A 12184-nucleotide genomic window follows, 5' to 3' on the forward strand; every position below is an offset into this window, starting at 1 on the left:
TTTGATTCTTACCATTTTGGAATCCATTCACCTGATCTCCGGGTCTGGCGCAAGCACTTTTAACATAGCTTAGCACAATCCATTGAATCTGATTAGACCATTATCATCGCGCAAAAGAGTCATGATATTTTTCCTGTTTTCCTGTTTATTTTGACTCTTCTATAGTTACATTGTGTACTAAGACCGATGGAAAATTAAAAGTTGTGATTTTATAGGCTGATATGCTGGGAATTATACTTTCATTCTGGCGTAATAATCTGCTGTAACATTGCTGCAGCAGGCAAAGTGATATTACGAACTGCTCGAAACGCTTTGGTTATTTTTTGCGTGATGCTAATGATCTAATCAGATTCAATGGATTGTGTTAAGCTATGTTTAAAGTGCAGACCCAGAGATCAGCTAAATGGATTCCAAAGTGGTAAAAATTAAATGTTTAACTCTAGGGGAGCTGGAAAATTAGCATATTTTCAAAAAAAGTGGAATGTCTTTTTAATAGTGACCTCAAGTGCCAGAAAGAAATATACAGGATTGTGTCTAGATATTAATGTGGTTGATGTACTTTAATAATTTTACAAAAATATCTGCCTAGATTTATTTGCCTAGTTTATTCAAATACACTGGAAAGCTTAAATAATATCAGCTATTTTTGAGTAAACTTTCCAGTAGGACTTTAACTGGAAATAATTTAACTTTGCAACACAATCCTGATAGTATTTGTAACCAATTGGTTTTTTAAACCAGTTGATCAAAGAGTCGCCTACGGTGGACAGCTTGCTTGGTGTTACTCTGATTCCTTGACAGTGTTTTAAGAGCGTGCATGAAACAGAGCCGGGTAGAGTCAGGTACAAACACCATGCTGACTCGCTCATTCGTGTGAAACGTTGCTTGATTTCTCCTGACAAGGTCTCGAAACCGTTTCCACAGATCTTAGCAGGGGTCTGATCAGGACCAGCTGAAATCACAGCTATAAATTAGCAGAGAGCGTAAAGCAGAATGGCACCTGGCTGCATGTGGCTTCAGTTAACCGCTCACAGGTCCCCATACCTCCGCCTGTGGCCCCTAGGAGTTGCCGGCATTGAGCGCTCCGTTATGGCTACATGTCATGCCCCAGAACGCCTCTCATCCTCCCTGGAAGACCCCCCCAAGAAAGCCTTTCACCTCCTAAGGATGATTTATTGTAAAAACTAAGTGTAACTTTGAGGATTTGTATATTTTTTCCCATTATGTCTGTGTATATGCAGACCACCACGGGGCAGAAACGTAAACCTTAAGATATGAACCTTTTGCTTGGACTCCGACAGCTTGGAGTGATTGCTTTGAGCCGCATGAGGAAAAATCACACTCGAATACTTGCGTCTTTAGGCATCACCAGGTGATATTCAAATAAAGGCTTAGAAACAGCACTGTGACCTCTTGTGGAAAGCGTAAGCCAGAGAGGTTTGTTTTAGCAGCTCCCCACATATGGATTCTGACAAAGACAAAATCATGTTCTTAAGTGGATTTAGGAACCACGCTGGAGACTGTTGATAAAGCTGTGTGGTGAAAATCTCCCCTCTTGGATATTGGGGATGGTCCACAGACTAAATCCGTCTAAAGGGTTTTTTATTCACTCAACTTAACGTGAACTGCTAGATGAAGGAATTATTCGAGTGAAACATTAAAGGGGTCATTTGATGTGATTTCATGTTTTCCTTTGTCTTTGGAGTGTTAAACATGTTTGTGCATATAGAAGATGCGTAAAGTCACAAAGTTTAATGTCTTAAACCCAAAAAAGATTTCTTTCTAAAAGTAAAGGCTCATCCACACCTTCTTTAATCACCTCATTTAAATCTACGTCACTGTGTGGGAAGATTTGCATAACATCGCCCAAATGTATACACAAAGAAAAAAGGCCTAACTTTTGTTCTTGCTGTAGTATTGTTGCAGCCGCCATGTTGTAGAGATTAGTTTTGGGCGATATTCCCCATTTTGAGATCGTCCTATCGTAAGCCTGTAAGATTGCCGATACACGATAATATTGGGGGGCGGGGCAGTAGTTTACTCATTTATTTATTTGTTAATTTTTTACTCATTTATGACAAGGCATTTGATTGGTGAACAAAAGAAGCTAATTTACTCTAAGGGCAACACTGTCATGACCGCAGCCTTCTTAAAACTGATGCCATTAATCCGAGTGCGTCATTAAAACCCAAGCGCTCTGAAATTTCCAGCGTGCCAGGGAGTGAGAACAACACACTTACTGGTTTTAAACCCCTGCGTGACTAAAAACCTCTCTGGTGCAAGGAAATGTCAGAGCCTCGCGTATTACCAGTTCAGGTGCAAGAAAGAGTCAGAGTCATGCGTATTACAAGTTCAGGTGCTAGAAGCAATCCATGCACGTTACAAGCTTTCTCGGACAAAGTGAAGCACACAAACCTCTTATGTAAGGAAAAGCATGCAACGTGCATGTTAATGTAAAACTGTGGTGATAATAATAATAACTATCGGCAACTATTGTCATGAAAGCCCGCCATTGGCTGATATCGGGAGCTGATATTCCAAATATGGTAAGGAGTGTAACTTTAAGGCAGAAGATTAAGTGCATGCATTGAAAAAAGATAGGTATGTATAAATTTGTCTAAGATGAAGTAAGAACATAGTCAAATATTGAAAAAGGGTGCTGTGGTCCTTTAAAAGCAGAAACCAATGATAACCTGGACATAATGTCATTGACAAACAATCATATGAACAGCAGCAGAGAGCTGGTAAAAATTGTTGAAAACATTAATTTTATAACACGTGAATAAAATATACAACACTATGCTAGTGATTTTGGATATTTCAATGCAAAAATCTTACAGATGATCTTACAATCTTACTTTGCCTTGAACCCTGCTGAAAAAACAGCTTAACCAGCAAGACCAGTTGTGTTTTGGTGCTGGTTTGCTACTGAACACCAGCTAAACCAGCACCAAACCAGCATAAGCACCAGCTAAACCAGCACCTAACCAGCATTAGCACCAATCATACCAGCAAGACCAGCATATGTTGTGTTTTGGTGCTGGTATGCTGGTGACCACCAGCTAAACCAGCCTCAAACCAGCATAGACCAGCATAATTCCCATGCTGGTCCATGCTGGTTTGATGCTGGGTTTTTTTCAGCAGGGAAATGAATGTATTAGCATGAGAGTGGTTAAAATTGCCTACTAACCAATGCAGTTATTCACTCTCATATCATGACCATGTAAATCTAGTAAACCTGGTAACTTTCGCATGATATCTGCAAGAAGTGATATAATAGTAGCCTACTGTTTATTGGAGAAATTACGGATGTCCACATTTTTTTTCCAAACAGATCCAACACATCCATTCGTCAGAACAAATGAGAACGGCGTGGAGACCATCTTCATAACAGACTCTGAAACACACATTGAGGTGCCATGTCTGATCTCAGATCCTGACCTTAAAGTCTCTCTCTTCATGGTAAGTACAACAGGATCTCTTTGCTAAGTGGATTTTTTTGGACAGATTTGTTGTTGTTTTATTCTAAAGATTTACCTTCCTTCAGCTCTTTCAGATATTTTCAGACATGTCCCTGACTGATAAACGAGTTTCAGTAACTTGGTCATTCCTGCAGGCAGACTTAATTTATGAGCCATGAGCTCAAACTTAAATGTTGTTGAAGTGGGACAGAAAGATCTTGTCAACTCTTTTAATGGTCTACAAGGGTTTTAAGTTGTTAACGTAAGTCGTTTAGTTATCTTCAAAGACAAACCACACCCTCCAAAGATATGTCAGCCAATCATAACACACTTTGACAGGCACATACCTTTTTCTAGTTTTGGCTGTTTTTGTTGCTTATGTGGATCAGGTCCTGTCACCCAGCTGTGATTTCTCAGGAAGTTCATTTCATGGATTTCTGTCTTGCAGTAGTAGGAAGGTTTATACAGAGTGAACCAAAATCACTTACATCAGCTTTATATTCAATAAACATGTCTGATGTCTTTCTAATTCGATTAAACTTACATAATGTGATCTAGGAAAAAGGATTCACACATTTCGGAAAGTGAGATTCCTGCACAGCTTCTGCAGAGAGAGAGATAAGATATATTTCCAAAAGTTATTTCCTGTATTACCTCAGACAGATAGCGAGTCTAAGGCTGTTATCCTCTCCATTTATCCCAAACAGCAACTAGTAGGATATAAAAAATGGAATGTTATGAGAAATGTCTCATATCCAAAGGCAAAGACGTTTGGTGGCATATCACAATCATCTGTCTGCATTTATAGCGGCCACTGTTTTCATACATCAGATAATCACATTTGTACGCATGAGCTTTATTAGTCAGTTTCAGAGTACAATGTTTGATATTTTGCCATTGTTTGAACAGTTCGAGTCGTCTCCGGTACCTCTGGAAGGTGAGGACATCACCTGGAATAACAAAAGAGGCTGGTCTGTTCCCAAACACATCCTGGAGAACACTTCTATCTTCTTTGGGTTCTTCTGCTCCGTCTCTGTCCAGAACAATGACTATAGATCATCTATGTACCTTGTGCAGGTCACAGGTAAGAGATTATTCAGTGTTCAGTAAAAAAATAATGTTGTGCTTGTTGTGTTTTACACCAGAATTGAGTACCTCAGTTTGTGTTTGATGTCATTTGATCTGGTTTATGTTTTCAGTATCCAGTATAAGATATTAAGATGTTGTTTTTGTTGCTGTTGTAGTCAGGGATGAAAATGGGAGGGCAGGGGAGTGAATTTCGAGAGGGAACAGAGTTCCACCTCAAACTGATTATAAATCTTGTAATTGTGGAATTGAAAAGGATATATATTTAAACAACTTAAAGGATTACTCCTTAATTTAAAAAAAAATCCAGATAATTTACCATGACATCCAAAATGTTTATGTTTTTTTTTTATTAAGAGAAGAAATTAAGTTTTTAAAGAAAAAAAATATCCAAATAGTGGACTTTATTGGACCCCAACAGTTGCAATGCAGCTTCAAAGTACTCTTAACAATCCCAAATAATGCATAAGGGTCTTGTCTAACAAACAATTGTCAGTTTCGGAAAGAAAAATTAAAAATATTAATAAATGTTGTTAATAAAATAAAACATGTGATTATGTAGTATTGTCTAATAGTTATAAGTGTATTTTTTGGCCAGTGTCAAAATTTAATTTCCACTCAATGAAAATCTAAACAGATTATAAAGTTAAATAAGCGTTACCATGTGAGACATCAAGATGCCCTTAAAAGATTTAAATATTGTAAAATATATCACATTACTGAAAAAAAAATGGGCTTAATTGTGGTTGGTTTTAAGGTAATTTAACTAAGTAAATTCATGTTCCTCCTGGGTCATTTACATTAAGGAATTTTGACAAATGCTCATGTCCAGTGAATGGAATCACAAACATTCAGTCAGCCAACCACAGTCAATGACAACATTCCAATCAACCAATCACTTCCTCTTGATTTTAATCCTGGGATTAGGGTATGGAACAACATTCCTGTGGATATTGTTACGGTGTTGGGTTAAAGCTATGACTGGTTATTGGTATGTTATTTCAGGCCCACCAAAGAATGTTGAACCAAAAACACTTTAATGATTTTTTATTTTAAGAATTCTTACACTTTTAAAACTCTATCCAGATACTTGAATAAATGTTTTCTCTCTGAATTGGCCATGAAGTTCACTCATCCTGTTAAGGGACCGCTCAAAATGTATCATTGCACTGTTAAATGATGGTAATCTTTCTTTTTTGATCTAATGTGTTGTACAACATCTGCCAATAATAATCTGCTTTTTCTCTTTGAGGACCACATGAAACTGGGCTTCACTGACGTGATGCTTTTTAGAGTCCATAGAGCATGACAGTCAATACCAGCTGACCTTTTAAGAAAATATTTCCTTATTATTTTAAGCGCAGTTCACCTAATGTTCAAAATTTCTTCATTATTTATTTATGCTAAGAATTGCACATAGTCTCATTAGGGTTTATTTGGAATAATGAGATCATCACTCATGTACTAAGAATGCAAGCTATGCATTTAAAATAGTTGTTTATTGTTTGTTTGCAACACTCTCTTATCCGACAGACCCTCTTGGGCCCTTCAGTAAATGTATTTTTTTTCTTTTTTGCTAACTGCTGATCATCAGACAATGTCATCTCTCATTTCACATCATTTCAGATTTGCTGACAGCTACAGATATTAGCAATGTTTGCTAAGGCTAGCATTATTATATCTTTTGTTCACATTACATGTTAGGGCTTTGAGCAAAGCCTTAAAGGAATAGTCTACTCATTTTCAATATTAAAATATGTTATTACCTTAAAGGAGCATTTCACCCGTAGAAACATGAATCTTTATTGAAAGTGTCTCATATTTGTAGTCCAAATGTAACATACATTTAGAATTTGGTGCCTATTTGACCGAGAAAAGAGGTGTTTGTAGTCTCACTCCCTCAACAAAGATATTGGACTTCCTTCTTTCAATGATGCAATATGATGATTTTTACATCATTGAAAGAAGGAAGTGCAACACTGAAATCTGTATTTCTCCTGTCTCAGTGGCAACTGAGAAAATTATGCATGACCATTCAAAAACATGACTGGGGTTCTAACTATACAACGCTTTATGCAAATGGGTGAAGTGTCCCTTTAACTAAGAACTGTTGAATCATCCCTCTGTCATCTGTGTGTGTGCACGTAAGCGCTGGAGCGCCCTGCGACGCTACGATAGCATTTAGCTTAGCCCCATTCATTCAATGGTACCATTTAGAGATAAAGTTAGAAGTGACCAAACACATCAACTTTTTTCCTATTTAAGACGAGTAGTTATACGAGCAAGTTTGGTGGTACAAAATAAAACATAGCGCTTTTCTAAGCAGAATTAAAAGAGGAACTATATTTTATGGCGTAATAGCACTTTTGTGAGTACTTCGACTCGGCGCAGTAACACCCTCCCTCTCCCATTATGAGAGTGAGAAGGGGAGCGGACTTTTCAGGCGAGTCGAAGTACTCCCAAAAGTGCTGTTCCGCCATACAATACAGTTCCTCTTTTAAATCCGCTTAGAAAAGCGCTACGTTTTATTTTGTACCACCAAACTTGCTCGTATAACTACTCGTCTCAAATAGGAAAAACGTTGATGTGTTTGGTCACTTCTAACTTTATCTCTAAATGGCAGCATTGAATGAATGGGGCTAAGCTAAATGCTATCGTAGCGTCGCAGCGCGCTCCAGCGCTTACGTGCACACACACAGATGATAGAGGGATGATTCAACAGTTCTTAGTTAAGGTAATAACATATTTTAATATTGAAAATGAGTAGACTATTCCTTTAAGCTTGGGTATTAAACTTTGGCACATATCTCCTGACACATAGAACACCCAAGCAACCACACAGAAATACAAAAAACACTCAGAACATCCTAGCAACCACACAAAAAGATCACTTAGAACACCATAGCAACCCCATAAGAACCACAATTTTAAATCTCTCACAACACCTTAGCAACCCTATAGCAACCAGACAAAAAATCACTCATACACCTTAGCAACCCCATAGCAACCAGGCAAAAAAATCACTCAAAACACCCTAGCAACCCCATAGCAACTGTACTTAAAGACCACCAAGAACACCTTAGCAATCCCAATACAGTCCTTCCAGAAAAACAGGGAGTTTTTTGTGATTATAGCGGGCAAAATCCTTGATCTTGCAGCACGTTTCCTAAAAAATGCGATGGAATATGTGGAATATTTATGCAATTTTATGCAATGAAATTGCGGGAACTTGCAAAAAAACTGCGGGGACTTAAAACTGTTTGCAGCTTTTGCAGCTTTTCAACAATGCTCACATCACATAAACACGTCACTTCATAACGTTCCCATGGCAACAGGGGACATGGCTGCGCTTGTGTGAAGTAAATGCAACATTTTTCTACTTTCTGCTAAGATATATGTGATTTTTGCTACAAAAATGCGGGGAATTATGAAATCATGCAAGCGCCGCATATTTTGCACATGGAAATCTGCAATTTATTCTTCGAAAGTGCAGCGTATTTGAAAAATAATAATAAATAATACTAGATAGGTACATTTCCTGAAGAAAATGTGAGTGGTGCTTGCCGTGGCAAGTTTCGTGGGACAATTTATGATTATACTCCAAGCCAAAAGTCAAACGATCCAACCCCCGTGTCTCTACGATGTTCTGATGCGGAGATATAAGGCTTTGTTTACTCTGTTGCTAGGGTACTGTATTTGGTTGCTAGGGAAAAAATGGCATCCACTAGTGATTACCCTCCGAGTCACGAGTCAAACGGTCCAACCCCCGTGTCTCTACGATGTTCTGATGCGGAGATATAAGGCTTTGTTTACTCTGTTGCTAGGGTACTGTATTTGGTTGCTAGGGAAAAAAATTGCATCCACTAGTGATTACCCTCCGAGTCATGAGTCAAACGGTCCAACCCCCGTGTCTCTACGATGTTCTGATGCGGAGATATAAGGCTTTGTTTACTCTGTTGCTAGGGTACTGTATTTGGTTGCTAGGGAAAAAAATGGGATCCACTAGTGATTACCCTCCGAGTCACGAGTCAAACGGTCCAAACCCCATGTCTCTACGATGTTCTGATGCAGAGATATAAGGCTTTGTTTACTCTGTTGCTAGGGTACTGTATTTGGTTGCTAGGGAAAAAAATGGCATCCACTAGTGATTACCCTCCGAGTTATGAGTCAAACGGTCCGACCCCCATGTCTCTACGATGTTCTGATGCGGAGATATAAGGCTTTGTTTACTCTGTTGCTAGGGTACTGTATTTGGTTGCTAGGGGCGTGGCTTGGGAGTGGCCAATGATGAGCCCAGTGATTACACTCTGAGTCACAAGTAAAACGGTCCAACCCCCGTGTCTCTACGATGTTCTGATGCGGAGATATAAGGCTTTGTTTACTCTGTTGCTAGGGTACTGTATTTGGTTGCTAGGGGCGTGGCTTGGGAGTGGCCAATGATGTGCCCAGTGATTACACTCCGAGTCACAAGTAAAACGGTCCAACCCCCGTGTCTCTATGATGTTCTGATGTGGAGATATAAGGCTTTGTTTACTCTGTTGCTAGGGTACTGTATTTGGTTGCTAGGGGCGTGGCTTGGGAGTGGCCAATGATGAGCCCAGTGATTACACTCCGAGTCACAAGTAAAACGGTCCAAACCCTGTGTCTCTATGATGTTCTGATGTGGAGATATAAGGCTTTGTTTACTCTGTTGCTAGGGTACTGTATTTGGTTGCTAGGGGCGTGGCTTGGGAGTGGCCAATGATGAGCCCAGCGATTACACTCCGAGTCACAAGTAAAACGGTCCAACCCCCGTGTCTCTACGATGTTCTGATGCGGAGATATAAGGCTTTGTTTACTCTGTTGCTAGGGTACTGTATTTGGTTGCTAGGGGCGTGGCTTGGGAGTGGCCAATGATGTGCCCAGTGATTACACTCCGAGTCACAAGTAAAACGGTCCAAACCCTGTGTCTCTACGATGTTCTGATGCGGAGATATAAGGCTTTGTTTATTCGGTTGCTAGGGTGCTCAAATTTGGTTGCTAGGGGCGTGGCTTGGGAGTGGCCAATGATGTGCCCAATTGTTACACCCCTAGTCACAAGTAAAACGGTCCAACCCCCGTGTCTCTAAGATGTTCTGATGCGGAGATATAACTGTTTGTATTTTATGTTGCTAGGGTGCTCAAAAGTGGTTGCTAGGGGCGTGGCTTAGTAAGTCTGTAAGGATCCTGAGAGACTGATTGGATGCCTGAGTAAAATGAGCCCACCCCCATGTCTCTATTACACTGTGGTGCGAAGATATCCATCTAGGCATTTTATAATGGCAGTCAATGGTATAGGTTGCTAGGGTGCCCAAAATGGTTGCTATGGTAACCTTACACCCCATTGTGGGGTACGTCCTGACAGAGTCTAGCACCCTCTTCAATTTTAGTAACCCACATGTTTCTATGAAATCCTCACTTGGACCTGTGACCTGTCAAATTTTTTTGGCAATGTTAGTCTATGGGATTTTCGCCCCATTGACTTTCCATTAGGGCACTTTTGGGCACCTCTTACACCCCAGGGGTACAACTTACACCCCAATGTGATCCATGTTCTTACAGAGCCTACCACCCTCTTCAAATGCTGTAACCCACATGTTTCTACAAAATCCTAGAGTGGAGCTATGACCTGCCAAAGTTCGACGCAATGTAAAGTCAATGGGACGTTTTCGGGAGGTTTTTCGCGCCCCTTTCGGAAATCCTGCACCCGATCGCTTATAAAAGTCATAGCACACCTCTCCTCAATAATCCGGTCGATTTGAGCCCTCTTTCATGGCACTACGCCAAACCGTGCGAGACGAGTTACGCGCCGAAAAAGTGTCCAGAAAAAGAAGAATAATAACTAGATAGGTACATTTCCTGAAGAAAATGTGAGTGGTGCTTGCCGTGGCAAAATTCTGGGGAACATATATGATTATACTCCAAGCCAAAAGTAAAACGATCCAACTCCTGTGTCTCTACGATGTTCTGATGCGAAGATATTAGGCTTTGTTTACTCTGTTGCTAGGGTACTGTATTTGGTTGCTAGGGGCGGGGTTTGGGAGTGGCCAATGATGTGACCAGTTGCTACACTCCGAGTCACAAGTAAAACGGTCCAACCCCCGTGTTTCTACGATGTTCTGATGCGAAGATATAAGGCTTTGTTTACTCTGTTGCTAGGGTACTGTATTTGGTTGCTAGGGGCGGGGTTTGGGAGTGGCCAATGATGTGACCAGTTGCTACACTTCGAGTCACAAGTAAAACGGTCCAACCCCCGTGTTTCTACGATGTTCTGATGCGAAGATATAAGGCTTTGTTTACTCTGTTGCTAGGGTGCTCACATTTGGTTGCTAGGGGCGTGGCTTGGGAGTGGCCAATGATGTGGCCAGTGATTATCCTCCGAGTCACGAGTAAAACGATCCAACCCCCGTTATTCTACGATGTTCTGATGCCTAGATATAACTGTTTGAATTTTATGTTGCTAGGGTGCTTAAAAGTGGTTGCTAGGGGCGTGGCTTAATAGCTCTGGGACTATCCTGATAAATTGATTGGATGTCTGAGTAAAATGAGCCCACCCCCATGTCTCTACGACATTGTAAAGCGAAGATATTCCATCTGGAACTTTTTTATTCCCTTATATGGGCATGTTTCCTGCCCCATTATAAGTCAATGGGAAATTTCGGGTGCCTCTTACACCCCAGGGGTACAACTAACACCCCAATGTGATGTATGTTCTTACAGAGCGTACCACCCTCTTCAAATGTTAGAACCCACATGTTTCTACAAAATCCTCGAGCGGAGCTATGAGTTCGGTCCAATGTTAAGTCAATGGGATTTTTGGGGTGGTTTTTCGCCCCCCTTTCGGAAATCCTGCACCCGATCGCTTATAAAAGTCATAGCACACCTCTCCTCAATAAACCGGTCAATTTGAGCCCTCATTCATGTGTCTACGACAAACCGTGCGGGACGAGTTACGCGCCGAAATTTTGTCCAGATATAAAAATAATAATAATAACTAGATAGGTACATTTCCTGAAGAAAATGTGAAGTGGTGCTTGCCGTGGCAAATTTCGGGGGACAATATATGATTATACTCCAAGCCAAAAGTAAAACAATTCAACCCACATGTCTCTACGATATTCTGATGCGAAGATATAAGGCTTTGTTTATTCGGTTGCTAGGGTACTGTATTTGGTTGCTAGGGAGAAAATTGGCATCCACTAGTGATTACACTCCGAGTCACGAGTCAAACGGTCAAACCCCCTTGTCTCTACGATGTTCTGATGCGGAGATATAAGGCTTTGTTTACTCTGTTGCTAGGGTACTGCATTTGGTTGCTAGGGAAAAAATTGGCATCCACTAGTGATTACACTCCGAGATACGAGTCAAACGGTCCAACCCCCGTGTCTCTGCGATGTTCTGATGTGGAGATAAAAGGCTTTGTTTACTCTGTTGCTAGGGTAATGTATTTGGTTGCTAGGGAGAAAATTGGCATCCACTAGTGATTACCCTCCGAGTCACGAGTCAAACGATCCAACCCCCGTGTCTCTACGATGTTCTGATGCGGAGATATAAGGCTTTGTTTACTCTGTTGCTAGGGTACTGTATTTGGTTGCTAGGGAAAAAAATGGCATCCACTA

General features: G+C 40.5%; 1 protein-coding gene across 1 annotated transcript in view; it reads left to right on the top strand.

The window, feature by feature from the left end:
• Positions 1-12184, top strand: part of flt4 (fms related receptor tyrosine kinase 4) — a 90583-nt gene that overhangs the window by 27814 nt on the left and 50585 nt on the right. Inside the window, exons 4-5 of the mRNA XM_065267952.1 lie at positions 3335-3462; positions 4371-4545. Of these exons, the coding sequence (XP_065124024.1) occupies positions 3335-3462; positions 4371-4545 (303 nt within the window). The remainder of the gene's footprint in view (positions 1-3334; positions 3463-4370; positions 4546-12184) is intronic.

The sequence above is a fragment of the Paramisgurnus dabryanus genome, chromosome 16 (genome assembly GCF_030506205.2).
Source record: "Paramisgurnus dabryanus chromosome 16, PD_genome_1.1, whole genome shotgun sequence".
NCBI lineage: Eukaryota > Metazoa > Chordata > Actinopteri > Cypriniformes > Cobitidae > Paramisgurnus > Paramisgurnus dabryanus.